Consider the following 19,903-nt stretch of genomic DNA (forward strand, 5'->3'; position numbering starts at 1 on the left):
ATTTCGGGACGCTGCGAACAAGACGACTGTGCCTTATCGCTGCTGGCGAAGTCTTAAATAGTTGAGTCCGTTATTTCGCTTAATTTCATTGGCCCGTTTGTGTCCTTTATTTTTTGTGATTGGCCATTTCCTTACTTCACCTAAAATTAAGCATTTTTCCCTACCTGGAAAATATAGGGAAGCAAAGTAAACTTATATTAGAATTTTAATGGTGAAAGTGTTTATGACCAGATATATGTGTGAGAAGTTTGGTGAATTTTCATGGCTGTCTTGGTACTTTAAATCACATTAAGCCTTTTCTTCATAATGGGCGCCAATGGAGGGGAAAACGCGTAACGTAAAATAAATCCATATTCCTTGTATTTCGGTTTTGATATTTTGTCAGGTGAAAGTGTTTATGACCAGATTTGTGTGTGCGAAATATAGTGATTTTTGGTGGTTGTCTTTGTAGTTTAAGTTACATTAAGCCTTTTCTTTATAATCATAATGGGCGTCAATGGAGGGGAAAACGCTTAACGTAAAATAAAGTCCATATTCCTTGTATTTCGGTTTTGATATTTTGTCAGGTGAAAGTGTTTATGACCAGATATATGCGTGAGAAGGTTGGTGATCTTTGGTGGCTTTCTTGGTAGTTTAAATTACATTAAGCCTTCTCCTTATAATAGGCGCCAATGCAGGGAAACGGTTAACGTAAAATAAAGTCCATATTCCTTGTATTTCGGATTTGATATTTTGTCAGGTGAAAGTGTTTATGACCAGATATATGCGTGAGAAGGTTGGTGATTTTTGGTGGCTTTCTTGGTAGTTTAAATTACATTAAGCCTTTTCCTTATAATGGGCGCTAATGGAGGGGAAAACGCTTAACGTAAAATAGAGTCCATATTCCTTGTATTTCGGTTTTGATATTTTGTCAGGTGAAAGTGTTTATGACCAGCTTTGTGTGTGCGAAATATGGTGATTTTTGGTGACTGTCTTGGTAATTTAAGTTACATTAAGCCTTTTCCTTATAACAGGCGCCAATTGAGGGAAAACGGTTAACGTAAAATAAAGTCCATATTCCTTGTATTTCGGTTTTGATATTTTGTGAGGTGAAAGTGTTTATGACCAGATATATGTGTGAGAAGGTTGGTGATTTTTGGTGGCTTTCTTGGTAGTTTAAATTACATTATGCCTTTTCCTTATAATGGGCGCTAATGGAGGGGGAAACGCTTAACGTAAAATAGAGTCCATATTCCTTGTATTTCGGTTTTTATATTTTGTCAGTTGAAAGTGTTTATGACCAGATTTGTTTGTGCGAAATATAGTGATTTTTGGTGACTGTCTTGGTAATTTAAGTTACATTAAGCCTTTTCCTTATAACAGGCGCCAATTGAGGGAAAACGGTTAACGTAAAATAAAGTCCATATTCCTTGTATTTCGGTTTTGATATTTTGTCAGGTGAAAGTGTTTATGACCAGATTTGTGTTGGTAGTTTAAATTACATTAAGCTTTTTCTTTATAATGGGAGTCAATGGAGGGGAAAACGCTTAACGTAGTATAAAGTCCATATTCTTAGCATTTAGGTTTAGATTCTTTGTCAGGTGAAAGTCTTTATGACCCGATGTGGGTAACACTTTATAATACTGTTCCGTAGTTAACAGGTAAATATGCAGGAAGTAAGCAGCAACAAAGGAGTAATGCTTCATTAACACCTAAATTGGTACTATTAACTACTAAGGAGTTATGCTAATAATTTCACTATTACCTATTAACTCAATAGGTAATAGTGAAATAATTATTATCGTACTTCGCTATTACTTCATTAGGAACTATTGAGTATTGCTGGTCTCATTGGGAATTAAGTAGCCTACTAACTATGGATTATTTCTAATAACTACTAGTTCATTACTCATCAAATGAACAGTGCTTTTTTTTTGGACTAACAGGAACTTACAGGCTACTGCTCTCAATGGTTTTTGCCATTTTTTTCCTTTTGGAATAACAGGCTTCTTTCTTCCTACTTGTTTGTATGACATACAACTTAATCTACAAAATATTACTGCCTAAAATATGTATACAGTACCTACATTTTAATTATTTACCTCACTTCCGTCCGTGTGCCAGTGTTCTTCAAACTGTGCTTTGAAGTCCAACTGAAGGGATGGTCAATCAGAGACTCGTGTTTTGCCACATGATGTGCTCCACCACATATTGTTGATCTTTTCTAAACATTAAGAAATTAATGTATGCATTTTAAATAAGGAATGGAGTCTTACTAATGATCTAAATAAAACTAATTGTAACTCATTAGTAATGAATTTGGCATTACTGACTTCTTCCATAGGAGCTACTAAAGAACTAGAACAGTATTATAAAGTGAAACACACTGTAACTCATTAGTAATGAATGTGGTGTTACTGAGTAAGCTTCTATTTCTTTCACTTAAACATTTACCTAGTTCTTTTTAAGGGGTTAATAAGAACAATGAATGTTAACATAGCTTATTTGTTTCACTTAAACATTCATGTAACACTTCATGACACAACAGCATAAGTTCATTTTAAACATTTAATTTGAAGCATGTTTAATTTGAAGCATGAAGAATGTTTAAGTGAAACAAATAAGCTATATTAACATTCATTGTTCTTATTAACCCCTTAAAAAGAACTCAGTAAATGTTTAAGTGAAATAGAATTAGTTCACTATTACCTATTGAGTAATTAACCATAATTCCTTAGTAGTTAATACACTGTAAAAAAGCCAACTTATGAAAAGTTATCTAGATAAAGTTTTAAAAGTAAACTGAACTAAGATATTTTTGTTTGAAATATTCAGAAATAATACTTAGTTTATTCAACAAATATGTTGCTTCAATGTTAAAAAACTGCATAATACTAAAAATGTTTTGTTGAACTTACATTAAAATGTTAGTTTTGCGTTAAAGCGTGCGTTTGCGTCTTGTTGGCCCAATCGCATGGTAATATGAAACTTCAACTGCGGGGATTAGTGAAAGGGCAGCATCGTGCCAACAATTCACTTGTTTCTGCCGAGTTACAGGTGAGTGTCAATCATTTTCATGATCGAATAACTTTTTTTTTTCATTTAATATGTGATGTGCTACCAAGCTAACTACATAATCTGTTTTACTAGTGTAGTGTTGATTTGAAACAGCGTGCTGGTTCAAAGCAGTCCAGCATTTCTGCCAAATCATAGGTAAGTTATGTATTAATCTTTTTTTATTATCATCTGACTTAAAGTTATATTATTTGACGTGTAAGCTTGGATGTTGGTGTCCCAAAATAACTATCTATTCGAATGTAGCTGCTTGCGGGGTTATGTTAGCTTTTTAACTAATTTAGACTTTTGAATGCTTATGTTTGAACAGCGAATTTGTCATTTATTTATTGAAAAAAAAAATACATGAGTATTGCAATGAGTTCAACGTGACGTTTGCTAGTCATATGCATTTGCAAAACAAGGAATATAACGTTAACTTTAAGTCCTGTCTATCCGGATGCCTGTCGGCACTGTTTAAACGTTGCGCGTATTCTTAACGGTTTTAACAGTGGAACAGACAGTGAGAACTAAGTATATCAAGAACATCGTGTGACATTCAGGCAATATACATCACTTGAGACGTTCGGTTACCTCGACTAAACGGCCAATAAATTGTATTGTGGCGCTGGCTATCCAGGCCAACTTAACTTACCTCAAGACAGTTCGCTAGCTGGAAATCACATTTTAAATATGTGAAATGGCTGGAAAAAAAAGTTTTTGCAAATTAGTAGTCCAGAAATGAAGACACTTTTGGACAAGCTGGATGACCAGGTACTCTTTAAGATTCTTTAATATACAATACACATATTTAAAATACTGAAGTACCTTCCTGAATAAGGTATTTAAAGCAAGTTTGCATATCTTTCGTCTGTGTTGTGTGGGAATCTAATTGAACTGGTGAATTTTAGGAATAATTGTATAATAATTATAAACTATATAATTGTTCCCCACTGTGAAAGCACTGTGCAATTAATCACAAATGATCCTTTTTACTCTCAATTTGAGATCCATTTAATCCATAAGACTTATAAGGCGGTAAAGCATCTGCTCCCTTTGTAAACTTTCTTTTTTTTTCAGGCCAGTGATATTGTCACTCACCGAAAAAGAGCAGCTCTTGAGGGACTGCCACTCATTCTGCGTGAAAATTCGGCTTTCTTGCTCAAGATGTGTCTGGTAAGTTGCCCTTTTCATACCTTATTTGTAATTTGTTAGCATGCTTAGTATTACATTTGTTCATTTTCTTTGCACATTATAAAAATAATAATTAGGGCTGCAAGCACCACCATTGCTCAAACCCTAATAACAATAAGTAATTATGTTTACATGTCAATTAATGCCCCCTCCTATCACTTAATCTCCTAGGACGTTGACCCTGAAGACCGCAGCACCAGAGGTGTAAAGATCGGAATCCTCACTGTGGTTGAAGATGATGTTGGCACTCCTGCTTCACTGGCCACTGTGATCAACCATGCAATAATCCTGGAAGAGGCCATTGTTCTTCAGGAAATTCCAGATCTGCCTGAAGCCTTTGCTTACTTGTTCGGTCTCTTGTATGCACTCAATATGGAATACCCAAAATAACTGAAATATACTTTTGAAGTCATTCAGAAAATCTTTATGGATCTTGGTGATACCTGCTCTGCGAGAGTCCAGTCACTAAAATCAAAATTGTTGTAGCTGACCATTTTGCGGATGTTATTGGAGCTATGGCAAATGGGACAATGATCTTTGCAATCAAAATTTAGTAGTACATACTGATTTATTACAATGTATAATTTGGTTCAATCTTTGCACCCTTAAAGAATACTGAATCTTTGAGTTTTGTTTTTTGTTTTTATCTGGCTGTAGCGGTACAAGCTATTTTTTTTCAGATACACTTACATGCAGTAAAATAGTTCATGCTATACAGTATATGAATCATACTTTACTAAGGTTTGAGGTTTATTCAGATGAGATGTTAATGTATTCTCAATGTTGATCTGCCAAAATAATACAAAATTCTTTATGCAGTGTTTGAATCTAGTATATTTTGACGTATACTTGTTTTGGATTTTATGTACTTTGCTGTTCTGCCGAATAAGAATGCTTTATACACTGTGGTTCGAGGTTTTGCTCGGATGCTTTTACTTTTGTTTGTTTTGGGTTTTTGGGCAAAATATTACTTTTTTGGAGCTCATCTTTCAATTTATGTTGAAAAAAGTGGTAGTTTTTATAATTTACAAATTTTCCAATGATTAACATTTCTGTACTATTTTTCTACAAACATGCCTAATGCAGAAGACGTGTATGGCATATGGTAGACTGTATTGTAATGTGTTCGGACAAACTATTAAAAAAAAGAGAGAAATTTGTTTTGTGGTTTATTAAATTCTAATTATGAAAATAATCATGAATACATAATAGATCAACCTGTTAGGTAAACAAATATATTTATGTTGTGAGAACTAAGGATTTTAACAAAATACTTTGAGTTGCTTTGTCTTCAGACTCTGTTTGTTCAGTTAACTCATAAAAGTGCTTGTGATAGGTTGCCTTATTATTTTAAGTTAACTCAACTTTTTTTTTTTACAGTGTAGTACCGATTTACAGTAGGTGTTAATGAAGCACTACTCCTTTGCTGCTGCTTACTTCTTGCATATTTACCTGTTAACTACGGAACAGTATTATAAAGTGTTACCCCGGATGTGTGTGTGCGAAATTTGGTGATTATTGGTCGTTATTTTGGTACATTAAACCACATTAAGCTTTTTCACATTAAGCGTTTTAGAATGTACCCGGATAAGGGAGGTTTGACTGTATCAGTGTGGTTTTTAAATTCTTTATAGAACTGTAGTTTTATTGCGTATACATTACCTGCAGTGGCATAAAACGCATCTTTAATAGCCTGCACTCACAGGTGTTCGGGAAAAACAATTTCGAATTGCCCCGCAAACTGTACTCTTTGATATATTATCCGCATCGCCTGCAGTGTACAAAAAAAAATGCCGCTTGCAAAATATCTCAAGGCAATGCACATTGTCTGTGTGGCTGCGAGAGCCCGACTTCGCTTATTTGGACTTCTACTATTCGGAGCCAATAAACGTTTAAGATATGATATTCCATCTCGGCCGAAGCAGTATCGTTCGAAAAGAATATCATCCGGCAACATTAATAAAGGATCTTGCCGATCGCGCAGAAAACCCTTTCAATTTGAAATTCCCTTCTTATTATTAGTGTACCGATTGCAATTGGTCGCACATCCATGAATGGCGAGGCCATGACTGAACGGATTTCCATGCACGGACACTGATTACGTGTGTGAGCTAATCATTGTTTACACAGAACAAACCTGCTCCGAGCAGGTTTGAGGATTTGGATGTGTTGCTATGACAACACATCCAGCAAGAGTTTCCAAAAACCGACAGATTCAGGATCATGCCAAATCGTAAACAATTATGATCAGGCTAAATTTACGAGTAATCCACGTACGAAAAATACCCCCCCCCCACCACAACAAACACACACGCACACACACACACGTAGATTTGAAAGTAAACAAAACTAAATACTGAACATTTTGACGTAAAAACGGAGTCGTTGCGTATTTAGAACGTATAGTCATCATACGTATATAAGTCAGTTGCTGGTCATTTCGAGGGAAATAAGCAAGAGAAATGGAAGAGACATTGGCTTTTGGGAAAATGATGAGACACAACATGGAGAGAAAGAAGTCTTTCCAAAAATTCAACGAGCTGCGGCTGGCCGGAAAGCTCTGTGACGTGGTCCTTGTCGCGGACAACGTAAAATTCGAAGCCCACAGAGTAGTTCTGTGTGGCTGCAGCACCTATTTCGAGTAAGTAGCTGTGACCCATATATGCTGATGATGTCAAAACAACAAGGTGTCAGATTTTTCTCTCTTTTTCCGGTGACTTCTACCTGGCAATGAGCTTCTGTGATAACAGAAAGTTTTTAAATGCATTATTGTGTTATGTTAGTGTAGGTCAGGGCTAATAAGAAATATTTCTGAGCCACCTTACATTCTGACATATAGTAATAATAGTAACAATAACTGTATGATATACATAGGGGACCATGTCAATTAGAGGCAAAAAAAAATATTCCAGTGGACCTGCCCTCCAGTCCAAGTGAAAAATATTTAGGGGGAGCCACTGCTGGAAAAATACGATTAAAGGCCTTCCTGACCAGATGCCTAGTTTTTAAGTACCTATGTGATCATCTGTGGCAGGGGGTTTTTAGCTCTCGCCAATATTCATTTTGGGGTCCCTGGTTCAAAAGTTAGAAAACCCCTTATTTAACTTTGCCTGCAAAACCCATATTTGTTAAATGAGTCACATCTGGATTGTTTTTCAGGGCTTTGTTCACCAGTGACTGGAATGATTCAGGAAATCGGGAATACCAATTCCCAGGCATTTTCCCAGAAACACTGAGGCAGATCATCGAGTACGCCTACACGCACTCTGTGCTTGTCACGGCTGACAATGTGGAGGACCTCCTGTTAGCCGCTGACCAGCTAAACATCCTGGGCATTGTACAGCGATGCTGCGATTTTCTGCATGACCAGCTCTGCCCCCAGAACTGCATTGGCATTTTTCAAATCGCAGACATCTACTGCCTCAATGAGCTGCGCCAGTCTGCCTTCCATTCAATCCTGAGGAACTTCAAGGAGGTTGCCACCACCTCAGTGGAGTTCCCGGAGCTCACCTTGCAACAGCTGTGTGACATCATTGAGAAGGATGAGCTGAATGTCACACAGGAGGATGTGGTGTTTGACGCCATCCTCCGATGGATCAAGCACGAGCCTGTCAGCAGAGAGGCCCATATTTCAGTCCTGTTACCAAAGGTGACTGTAATTATCCAACATTCTTGCGGACGTGGACATAACAATAGAATACTCTTTCAGTGAAGTCCTTATTGTAGTAGCTAGAGACTGAACCTCCATTTCCATGTCCCATAAGTCTACAACCTGGGCTTCTAAGTCATAAAACCAACAGTAGAGTCTAACAAACAAATAAATGGAAAACAACACACTCAAATGTCTTACATTAAACAAGTGTTAGCTGTCACATCTCCAGAGATGCAAAGAAAGCACTAAGGAACTCATGGGAATTCCCTCCTTCTTGTTTCCTGTGTAGGTCCGGATGGCTCGCATGGATCCGGAATATTTCATGAAGATCGTGAAAAACAACGATTTAGTGAAGACCAATGCGGCATGCAGGCCCATTGTCAATGATGTCTTGAAGGTCATGTATGATCTCGACGTTGAAAGTCCAAGCTCTGACTTTGAAAACCCTCTGATCCGCCCACGCCTGCCATCTGACATCTTGCTGGCTGTTGGGGGCTGGAATATGCGTACAAACAACTGGATCGACGCGTACGACACACAGGCCGACCGTTGGGTGGATGTTACGCAAGAGGAGCAGAGCTACCTAGCCGGCCATGGCACCGTGTATGTCGATGGATTTGTGTACTGTATTGGGGGGTTTGATGGCCAAAACTTCACCAATACCGTGCGCAGATTCAACCCCATGACACGGACATGGCAGGAGATGGCCCCAATGCACTGGCACCGCTGTAATGTTAGCGTAGCCGTGCTTGATGGCTTTATCTACGCCATGGGTGGCCATATTGGTTTCAGGCCCCTCAACAAAGTTGAGCGGTATGACCCAGAAACCAACGAATGGACCCTGATCGAGCCCATGAATGAGTGGCGGAACAATGCCAGTGCCACCACCCTGAATGGCAAGGTAGGTTAATGGGAGGCCGTCTGACTGTGTTTACCCTCATTTTCCCCTTGAAATTGAGTATTTTGCACAGTCACGAGCTCTCTTTCTCTTCAGATTGCTGATTTTAATCCATAATTATTAAGTTAAACTTAAGTGTTTGGATAAATGCATTATTGGTCTGCATTAGTGGCACATTGGGTAGTGCTGTGTGTGTCATTGTCCAAGACCTGTGAAATAGAGAGAGGGCAATTTCAGGTCCAGAAAGTAAAAATCCAGACCATGATTTACTTTCAACCAACCAGTTGAGTATAAAGAGTCACAGTCACAGAGTACTCAACTGGTTGGTTGAAACAAAATCTCGGTCTGGAGTTTTACTTTCTGGACCTGAAATTGCCACCTCTGGTGAAATAGATGAAATGGTGTTCCCACGCCAGGTTTCCATTATTCCGTTCCTAAGGGGCCAGAATCAAAAACAGTTTGCAGGTTTCCCTTTTCAAACACCTATACTACACCTGAAAATTAGCTGATTATGGTGTGTTTGAGAAGGGAAATCTGCAAACTGCGTTGGACTCTGGCCACCAGGACCTGAACTGGGGAACCCTGTCATACACTATCCATATCACATGTTTTTATTTTTGAGTCACAGCGAACTTTATTTGTAACCTCCAACCCCAATTATATACAGCATAACGGTCTTCACAGTTAAACTGGTTTTCATAGATATACATCTGTGGGGGTCACAACGGAACGGAGACCCTTTTCTCAGCAGAGTGCTATGATCCACTCACTGAGGAATGGACCATGATCGCTCCAATGAGCACTCCCCGTCATAGCCTTGGAGTCACTGCATATCATGGGAAGATCTATGCGGTGAGTGATTCCTTTCTGTGTCAAATCTCACATTTTACCTGTGAGACTTTGTCTTTTTTTGTCTTTCCTGCTGTGTCTTTGATTGTGATGCATTTAGACCAAACAAAACAGTTCAATTCCAGAAATAGCTGCTTCAAAGGCTTATCTTAATACACATAAAAACGTATATGCTACCCTGCATTCATTTCTGGGTTATAAATGAATCTACTGGGGGAGATGGGCACTACTAGAGATGGGCGATCCACGTTTTTTCAGTTCCGATCCGATTTGGATACACAACTGCCGATACCGATACAGATTCCGATACAAGAGCTCTTTTTACTTTGTTATACTTTACATATTATTTTTTTTTAAGCTAGTAAATACAGATGGAAAAAATGTATGACAAAAAATATTTAACTAGGCTACTTCAAACATACATAACTTACTGTTCCACCTCATTTGTTTTAAGCGTTGAGGCATATTGAGGCATTTGCAGTTCAATATGAATATCTTCAAAGCAAAAACACACAAGTGGCGAATGCTTAAAATTTTAACAGTTTTTCTCCCATTGGCACCAGCGCAGTTACACTTTTGATTGTTTTTTCAGTGTCTGATTAGCTACAAGTGTTCTTTTTAAGTAATAACAACAACAAAAAGCTAAATATATTAGCATAAGGAGTCTTTTTTGATGGCTCTCAGTTTTCACCGAATTGTACAAGTTTTCTGTTGCCCAAATCCATGTTTTCATTGCAGATGGGTTGACATGTATGTTGAACACATATGAGATATAAGCTTGTGTCATTTATAGATAATGGGAGGTTCTAAGGAGCCCGGTTTCTTAGGACAAAAATTCCTTAAGAATTTATGACTTTGGGAAAGTTGATGTTTGCCCATCCCTTTGGTGTCTGAGTGTTCACTTACCTATGGATTCTCCCAGGTGGGCGGTATCAACAGGCCTGATCACCTGCAGACCATGGAGGCCTATGACCCTACAACAAACCGCTGGCATGCTGTGGCCCCCATGTCCACACCGCGCAGTGATTTTGGCATCGCAGTGGTGGATAACCTCCTGTTTGTGATGGGTGGCAGCGACGAGTTTAGGATCACGAACAAGGTGGAGTGTTTTGATCCGGAGACAGGCAGCTGGTACCGCGCGCAGGACATGAGCAGACCCAAAAAACACTTCAGCTGCTGTGTAGTGCCTGCGCACCCCAACATCATAAAGTACGCTGCACCTCGTTAATCCCTGATGGCCACCCAGGAGGAAATAAACCCATTTGCCCCCAACAGTCTGTATGTAACCTCATTGACACCCCCACCCCGAATTCTTTCCCTATAACGGTTAAATCAATGACATACGCACATACTGGTGCATGCAGGCATTTTAAAGAACACAAACAATTAAAACGGTGTGATGCTACAATCTGGGAAGGCGGGATCCTGCACCCGATCAGCGAAAATCAAATTTACGGTTAGATTATTTTATATTTTAGGCTCTAACCAGTTTGATTGTGAAGCTTTTCTGCAGTGGTATATTTACAAAGAACAGCATATTCTCTCATACCGCAGTCAAGCAGTTTCTGCACAGAGGGAATAACCTCAAACCATCGATGTAACCCAGTCAAGTGTTCGATCAGTGGCCTGGTAACCTCGCGCTTAATCAGCCTCTTATGGGATTGTTCTGGAAGCATGCCTAGAAAAGTAAACATGTTGTAAGGTATACCTCTCAAGTCTTCGCAAGATGCTAAGAGGCACCGTTACCAGCAAACCCAGCCCAGAATTCAATAGATTGTAATGTAACAGCAATTTCCTTTTTTTAACCGGTCCAGTCGTCGTTCCCAGATTCCCCACAAAAACCCACACAGAACATACTTGACTTTCCTTTATTCTTTACAAAATATACTGTTCATAAAAAATACCAGGTTTAGGTGAATGCAGGCAGGAATACGGGTATGCTATCTAACCCACGGAACACCAAGCCAGCAACTAGCGCCACCCACCATCACGCAGTATTGCACATCCCCAAAAGGTCTAAAGTACGGATAGGTTAGACTTTAACACACCTGATTATTATGCATAAATAATCACCACCCCGATTCAGTAACACAAGGCACAGCAAATCGTCACTATACTAGGCTTAAATGCTCAATACATAAAACATTGCCAATAAGCCACCCACTTTCCACGCTAAGCCATTGTAAATATACCTCCCTAATTTCCCCACTCTCACCTTTTACTCCTCCAAATATCGCCTACTGTAGACTTAGCCACTCCAAAATGGTCTGCAACAGCTCTGTGTGATTTTCTTTTTCGTATCTCTGTACCGATATCGAGCTTCTGGAGGAACTTCTTCTTCTTCTTCTTTGGAGTTTAACGGCGGCTTGCATCCGTCAGTGTTGCACTACCGCCACCTTCTGGATGATTCTCCTTCGTAGTTTCTCCCCTCCATTTCCAGATCATTTCCTCCACACCTTATATTCTACCCAGCAAACCAGTAGTAGCTAGGAAATTCCGAAGGCTTTTCTTGCCTTGCCCATTCATCCCACTTTTCATTACATCTTTTATCCCTGCTCCACCCAATCCTCCTTTTCTTAATTCTCCCATCATTTTCCTCCTTTGTGCTTCATATCTTCTGCAATTTATAAGCACATGTTGTATGGTTTCTGGTGTCTTACACACCTCACAAAAACCAGTAGGATGCTTCCCTATAATATGTAATGAACTATTCAGGTTACTGTGTCCAATTCTTAATCTTGTCATTACCATTTCCTCTCTTCTAGGCCCTCCCCAGTTCCTTGTCGTTCCAACTTTATTTTGAAGGCCATATAGATGTCTCCCTTTAGATTCCCTATCCCACTGCTGTTGCCATTCTCTCACAGCTTCTTTCCAAACTATACTTTTCCCTTCAGCTTTTGACATTTTTACATATACTTCAATATCATCTTTTTTAGTGGCTTGCTTGGCTAGCTTATCCACCCTCTCGTTACCCAAAATACCTATATGAGCTGGGACCCAAATAAGTTGAATCTGTTTACCTTTTCCTTTTATACTCATATATGTCAGCAATATTGCATACACCAGATCCTGACGGCTATTGGACACCCCTGAACTGAGACTGTACAGTGCAGACAACGAATCACTTCCAATCAAGATTTTACTTACTTTTTCTTCCTTTCCAACCCATTCTAATGCCATCATGATGGCATATAGTTCAACTGTATACACACTCAGTTCATTCGATGTTCGTTTGTTTTCTTCACCTTCTGGAGGAACATGACACTACGCCATGGATATTGCAAATTTGCACAGTGTTACGCGCCGCCGTAAGTTAAGCTCCGCCCACAGCCTCGTCCTCCAGCTTGCCCTCCTTTCGACGTTCGCTCCGCCTCCACCTGCAGATACCGCCCACAACCTCGTCCTCTAGCTCGCTCTCCATTGCAGGTGCATAGGGATTAGGGATTGACCCCCATTTTGTTTTGCGAGCTTGTACGTAAGGTGTAGAATTTGTCGCTGTGTTTTTGTTTTCTCTACACTTCGGTAAATTAGCTTTGAGTTGCGTTCGGAAGATGGGTTTTGTTTATTGTTTTCTCTACAGTCACTCCTGAGTCCTTTTGCACCGGGTGTATTTTTTCTGTGTCCATGGCTTGTCAATAAAACCAGAAAAATATATATAAAAAATACTCCTTTGTCCACGTGTATTCCCTTGTCCATCGCACCCTGTCCTTCCCTTACTCCACGTCACCTTTCACACTGTTACACCCCAACCCTAGACTGGTGCTCGTAACAACAGCTGCTGGTTGTGTAAAATTAATTTGCCCACGAGCGTGCCTAGAGCTGCCCGGTACAGGGAGGTGCCCGTATATTGGAGGTCCGGATAAGGGAGGTTTGACTGTATTAGTGTGGTTTTTAAATTCTTTATAGAACTGTAGTTTTATTGCGTATACATTACCTGCAGTGGCATAAAACGCATCTTTAATAGCCTGCACTCACAGGTGTTCGGGAAAAACAATTGCGAATTGCCCGGCAAACTGTACTCTTTGATATATTATCCGCAACGCCTGCAGTATTATAGTATACCAAAAAAATGCCGCCTGTAAAATATCTCAAGGCGATGCACATTGTCTGTGTGGCTGCGAGAGCCCGACTTCGCCTAGTTGGACTTCTATTATTCGGAGCTAATAAACGTTTAAGATATGATATTCCATCTCGGCCGAAGCAGTATCTTTCGAAAAGAATATCATCCGGCAACATTAATAAAGGATCTTGCCGATCGCGCAGAAAACCCTCTCAATTTGAAATTCCCTTCTTATTATTAGTGCACCGATTGCAATTGGTCGCACATCCATGAATGGCGAGGCCATGACTGAACGGATTTCTATGCACGGACACTGATTACGTGTGTGAGCTAATCATTGTTTACACAGAACAAACCTGCTCCGAGCAGGTTTGAGGATTTGGATGTGTTGCTATGACAACACATCCAGCAAGAGTTTCCAAAAACCGACAGATTCAGGATCATGCCAAATCGTCAACAATTACATCAGGCTAAATTTACGAGTAATCCACGTACGAAAAATACCCCCCCCCCCCACCACAACAAACACACACACGCACACACACACGTAGATTTGAAAGTAAACAAAACTAAATACTGAACATTTTGACGTAAAAACGGAGTCGTTGCGTATTTAGAACGTATAGTCATCATACGTATATAAGTCAGTTGCTGGTCATTTCGAGGGAAATAAGCAAGAGAAATGGAAGAGACATTGGCTTTTGGGAAAATGATGAGACACAACATGGAGAGAAAGAAGTCTTTCCAAAAATTCAACGAGCTGCGGCTGGCCGGAAAGCTCTGTGACGTGGTCCTTGTCGCGGACAACGTAAAATTCGAAGCCCACAGAGTAGTTCTGTGTGGCTGCAGCACCTATTTCGAGTAAGTATAGCTGTGACCCATATACTGTATGCTGATGATGTCAAAACAACAAGGTGTCAGATTTTTCTCTCTTTTTCCGGTGACTTCTACCTGGCAATGAGCTTCTGTTATAACAGAAAGTTTTGAAATGCATTATTGTGTTATGTTAGTGTAGGTCAGGGCTAATAAGAAATATTTCTGAGCCACCTTACATTCTGACATATAGTAATAATAGTAACAATAACGGTATGATATACATAGGGGACCATGTCAATTAGAGGGTAAAAAAATATTCCAGTGGACCTGCCCTCCAGTCCAAGTGAAAAATATTTAGGGGGAACCACTGCTGGAAAAATACGATTAAAGCCCTTCCTGACCAGATGCCTAGTTTTTAAGTACCTATGTGATCATCTGTGGCAGGGGGTTTTTAGCTCTCGCCAATATTCATTTTGGGGTCCCTGGTTCAAAAGTTAGAAAAGCCCTTATTTAACTTTGTCTGCAAAACCCATATTTGTTAACACTAGAAAGACTGACTGGGTCAATTGACCCAAATCAAACAAAATCACTGCTATTTCTCATTGAAGTTCTTGCTACAAAAATCTGAAAAAAGTTAGCTTCAGTTAGCTTTCGTTTGACAGCTCATGCACATTTTGGCCAAGCATTTGCCGCAAACAGGACGCTTGCACGTGTCACAGGTAGTGACAGTTTTGTTGCGTTTACAAGCGACCGTGACTTGATAGCTGACTCTTCTCTCAAGTTGCCCTGTCGGTGATGGTGTTATGACTATTATGTTATTGTTATTATGACTTGGTTATCTAATTCATTTGCATGACATTACGTCAATTGACCCAGTCAGTCTTTCTAGGTATATACTGCTGTAAAATACTAATTTCACCAGCAACTTCATTTGTGTTACCATGTTCTGTTCAAGAATGATAAAAAAATAAAAGTCAGATTTTTTCAGATTTTTGTAGCAAGAACTTCAATGAGAAATAGCAGTGATTTTGCTTGATTTGGGTCAATTGACCCAGTCAGTCTTTCTAGTGTTAAATGAGTCACATCTGGATTGTTTTTCAGGGCTCTGTTCACCAGTGACTGGAATGATTCAGGAAATCGGGAATACCAATTCCCAGGCATTTTCCCAGAAACACTGAGGCAGATCATCGAGTACGCCTATACGTACTCTGTGCTTGTCACGGCTGACAATGTGGAGAACCTCCTGTTAGCCGCTGACCAGCTTAACATCCTGGGCATTGTACAGCGATGCTGCGATTTTCTGCATGACCAGCTCTGCCCCCAGAACTGCATTGGCATTTTTCAAATCGCAGACATCTACTGCCTCAATGAGCTGCGCCAGTCTGCCTTCCATTCAATCCTGAGGAACTTCAAGGAGGTTGCCACCACTTCAGTGGAGTTCCCGGAGCTCACCTTGCAACAGCTGTGTGACATCATTGAGAAGGATGAGCTGAATGTCACACAGGAGGATGTGGTGTTTGACGCCATCCTCCGATGGATCAAGCACGAGCCTGTCAGCCGAGAGGCCCATATTTCAGTCCTGTTACCAAAGGTGACTATAATTATCCAACATTCTTGCTGACGTGGACATAACAATAGAATACTCTTTCAGTGAAGTCCTTATTATTGTAGCTAGAGACTGAACCTCCATTTCCATGTCCCATAAGTCTACAACCTCAGCTTCTAAGTCATAAAACCAGCAGTAGAGTCTAACAAACAAATAAATGGAAAACAACACACTCAAATGTCTTACATTAAACAAGTGTTAGCTGTCACATCTCCAGAGATGCAGAGAAAGCACTAAGGAACTCATGGGAATTCCCTCATTCTTGTTTCCTGTGTAGGTCCGGATGGCTCGCATGGATCCGGAATATTTCATGAAGATCGTCAAAAACAATGATCTAGTGAAGACCAATGCGGCGTGCAGGCCCATTGTCAATGACGTCTTGAAGGTCATGTATGACCTCGACGTTGAAAGTCCAAGCTCTGACTTTGATAACCCTCTGATCCGCTCACGCCTGCCATCTGACATCTTGCTGGCTGTTGGGGGCTGGAATTTCCGTACAAAGAACTGGATCGACGCGTACGACACACAGGCCGACCGCTGGGTGGATATTACGCAAGAGGAGCAGAGCTACCTAGCCGGACATGGCACCGTGTACTGCGATGGATTTGTGTACTGTATTGGGGGGGTTGATGGCCAAAACTTCACCAATACCGTGCGCAGATTCAACCCCATGACACGGACATGGCAGGAGATGGCTCCAATGCACTGGCACCGCTGTAATGTTAGCGTAGCCGTGCTTGATGGTTTTATCTACGCCATGGGTGGCCATATTGGTTTCAGGCCCCTCAACAAAGTTGAGCGGTATAATCCAAAAACCAACGAATGGACCCTGATCGATCCCATGAATGAGTGGCGGAACAAGGCCAGTGCCACCACCCTGAATGGCAAGGTAGGTTAATGGGAGGCCGTCTGACTGTGTTTACCCTCATTTTCCCCTTGAAATTGAGTATTTTGCACAGTCACGAGCTCTCTTTCTCTTCAGATTGCTGATTTTAATCCATAATTATTAAGTTAAATTTAAGTGTTTGGATAAATGCATTATTGGTCAGCATTAGTGGCACATTGGGTAGTGCTGTGGTGTCATAGACCAAGACCTGTGAAATAGAGAGAGGGCAATTTCAGGTCCAGAAAGTAAAAATCCAGACCATGATTTACTTTCAACCAACCAGTTGAGTATAAAGAGTCACAGTCACAGAGTACTCAACTGGTTGGTTGAAACAAAATCTCGGTCTGGAGTTTTACTTTCTGGACCTGAAATTGCCACCTCTGGTGAAATTGATGAAATGGTGTTCCCACGCCAGGTTTCCCTTATTCCGTTCCTAAGGGGCCAGAATCAAAAACAGTTTGCAGATTTCCCTTTTCAAACACCCATACTACACCTGAAAATTAGCTGATTATGGTGTGTTTGAGAAGGGAAATCTGCAAACTGCGTTGGACTCTGGCCACCAGGACCTGAACTGGGGAACCCTGTCATACACTATCCATATCACATGTTTTTATTTTTGAGTCACAGCGAACTTTATTTGTAACCTCCAACCCCAATTATATACAGCATAACGGTCTTCACAGTTAAACTGGTTTTCATAGATATACATCTGTGGGGGTCACAATGGAACGGAGACCCTTTTCTCAGCAGAGTGCTATGATCCACTCACTGAGGAATGGACCATGATCGCTCCAATGAGCACTCCCCGTCATAGCCTTGGAGTCACTGCATATCATGGGAAGATCTATGCGGTGAGTGATTCCTTTCTGTGTCAAATCTCACATTTTACCTGTGAGACTTTGTCTTTTTTTGTCTTTGCTGCTGTGTCTTTGATTGTGATGCATTTAGACCAAACAAAACAGTTCAATTCCAGAAATAGCTGCTTCAAAGGCTTATCTTAATACACATAAAAACGTATATGCTACCCTGCATTCATTTCTGGGTTATAAATGAATCTACTGGGGGAGATGGGCACTACTAGAGATGGGCGATCCACGTTTTTTCAGTTCCGATCCGATTTGGATACACAACTGCCGATACCGATACAGATTCCGATACAAGAGCTCTTTTTACTTTGTTATACTTTACATATTATTTTTTTTTAAGCTAGTAAATACAGATGGAAAAAATGTATGACAAAAAATATTTAATTAGGCTACTACAAACATACATAACGTACTGTTCCACCGTGATTGCAAAACGCTGATTTGTTTTAAGCGTTTTTGATGCATTTGCAGTTCAATATGAATATCTTCAAAGCAAATATACACAAGTGGCGAATGCTTAAAATTTTAACAGTTTTTCTCCCATTGGCATCAGCGCAGTTACACTTTTGTTGCGATGGCAGCCCCTCTTGTATCACAAGTAACGAGTTCGCAAAACAGTCCAATTAAGTTAGCGACTCCCAAATCATCCATTGCTTTGTTTTGTCTCGCAGTTGCGTGCGCTTTGTTAAATGGGATTTTCCATTAAACGCTATTCCCACCTCAAAACCTTATTTTACATAGATTGCAAAACGCTGTGCTTCCGGTTTCTGTTAAAAGCCTAAAATACTCCCAGATCGTCACGTCTTATCTTACGCTCCTCGTACTGCGAAGGGTATGCGCATGACCTCACAGCAGGCGGAAGTCACTGTACTCACACCCACTGAGTAGCAAAAAAGACTTAGGGGCAGTGATAGCGTTCGATTTGAATTCCGCAAAAACACACATGTAAAATGGGAAAGAGCTGTCGTGCGATTGATTGCCAAAAACTAAATAAGTAAGTATAGGACGTGGATCGGTCACGCATGGCCGATTCCCGATCCGTCAAATAGGTCTGGATCGGCGCCGATACCGATCCGAATATCGGTATCGGTGCATCTCTAGTCTCTACTGCTAGCTGGGGTTGTAAAGTTTAGATTTTTTTTATTAATTATTTTCTCTAGTTCTAGACATAATTGGTCAGATTGTTTTTTCAGTGTCTGATTAGCTACAAGTGTTCTTTTTAAGTAATAACAACAATAAAAAAAGAAAAATATATTAGCATAAGGAGTCTTTTTTGATGGCTCTCAGTTTTCACCGAATTGTACAAGTTTTCTGTTGCCCAAATCCATGTTTTCATTGCAGATGGGTTGACATGTATGTTGAACACATATGAGATATAAGCTTGTGTCATTTATAGATAATGGGAGGTTCTAAGGAGCCCGATTTCTTAGGACAAAAATTCCTTAAGAATTCATGACTTTGGGAAAGTTGATGTTTGCCCATCCCTTTGGTGTCTGAGTGTTCACTTACCTATGGAATCTCCCAGGTGGGCGGTATCAACAGGCTTGAGCACCTGCAGACCATGGAGGTCTATGACGCTACAACAAACCGCTGGCATGCTGTGGCCCCCATGTCCACACCACGCAGTGATTTTGGCATCGCAGTGGTGGATAACCTCCTGTTTGTGATGGGCGGCAGCGACGGGTTTAGGATCACGAACAAGGTGGAGTGTTTTGATCCGAAGACAGGCAGCTGGTACCGCGCGCAGGACATGAGCAGACCCAAAAAACACTTCAGCTGCTGTGTAGTGCCTGCGCACCCCAACGTCATAAAGTACGCTGCACCTCGTTAATCCCTGATGGCCACCCAGGAGGAAATAAACCCATTTGCCCCCAACAGTCTGTATGTAACCTCATTGACACCCCCACCCCGAATTCTTTCCCTATAACGGTTAAATCAATGACATACGCACATACTGGTGCATGCAGGCATTTTAAAGAACACAAACAATTAAAACGGTGTGATGCTACAATCTGGGAAGGCGGGATCCTGCACCCGATCAGC

At 40.5% G+C, this 19,903-nt stretch overlaps 2 protein-coding genes across 2 annotated transcripts; both read left to right on the forward strand.

Moving 5' to 3' along the window:
• Positions 1-6,559: 6,559 nt before the first annotated feature.
• On the forward strand, positions 6,560-10,898 carry LOC140587042 (kelch-like protein 10). The gene is made up of 5 exons (XM_072708573.1): positions 6,560-6,868; positions 7,387-7,876; positions 8,169-8,780; positions 9,480-9,629; positions 10,549-10,898. Exons 1-5 carry the CDS (start codon positions 6,690-6,692, stop codon positions 10,852-10,854), a joined length of 1,737 nt encoding a protein of 578 aa, XP_072564674.1. The 5' UTR covers positions 6,560-6,689; the 3' UTR covers positions 10,855-10,898.
• A 3,320-nt stretch (positions 10,899-14,218) lies between these two features.
• Positions 14,219-19,735, forward strand: LOC140587040 (kelch-like protein 10). Its single transcript, XM_072708571.1, has 5 exons — positions 14,219-14,547; positions 15,604-16,093; positions 16,386-16,997; positions 17,696-17,845; positions 19,386-19,735. The coding sequence occupies exons 1-5, from the start codon at positions 14,369-14,371 to the stop codon at positions 19,689-19,691; spliced, it is 1,737 nt and encodes a 578-aa protein (XP_072564672.1). The 5' UTR covers positions 14,219-14,368; the 3' UTR covers positions 19,692-19,735.
• The last annotated feature ends 168 nt before the right edge of the window (positions 19,736-19,903 follow it).

The sequence above is a fragment of the Paramormyrops kingsleyae genome, unplaced genomic scaffold, assembly GCF_048594095.1.
Source record: "Paramormyrops kingsleyae isolate MSU_618 unplaced genomic scaffold, PKINGS_0.4 ups138, whole genome shotgun sequence".
Taxonomy (NCBI): domain Eukaryota; kingdom Metazoa; phylum Chordata; class Actinopteri; order Osteoglossiformes; family Mormyridae; genus Paramormyrops; species Paramormyrops kingsleyae.

Excerpts from the sequence above, each read along its gene's own strand:
- LOC140587040 (XM_072708571.1), top strand. The coding sequence starts at position 14,369 with ATGGAAGAGACATTGGCTTTTGGGAAAATGATGAGACACAACATGGAG. Across the intron at positions 14,548-15,603 it reads GGCTGCAGCACCTATTTCGA|GGCTCTGTTCACCAGTGACT; the intron begins GTAAGTATAGCT and ends ATTGTTTTTCAG. Across the intron at positions 16,998-17,695 it reads CCACCACCCTGAATGGCAAG|ATATACATCTGTGGGGGTCA; the intron begins GTAGGTTAATGG and ends TGGTTTTCATAG.
- LOC140587042 (XM_072708573.1), top strand. The coding sequence starts at position 6,690 with ATGGAAGAGACATTGGCTTTTGGGAAAATGATGAGACACAACATGGAG. Across the intron at positions 7,877-8,168 it reads TTTCAGTCCTGTTACCAAAG|GTCCGGATGGCTCGCATGGA; the intron begins GTGACTGTAATT and ends TTTCCTGTGTAG. Across the intron at positions 9,630-10,548 it reads ATCATGGGAAGATCTATGCG|GTGGGCGGTATCAACAGGCC; the intron begins GTGAGTGATTCC and ends GGATTCTCCCAG.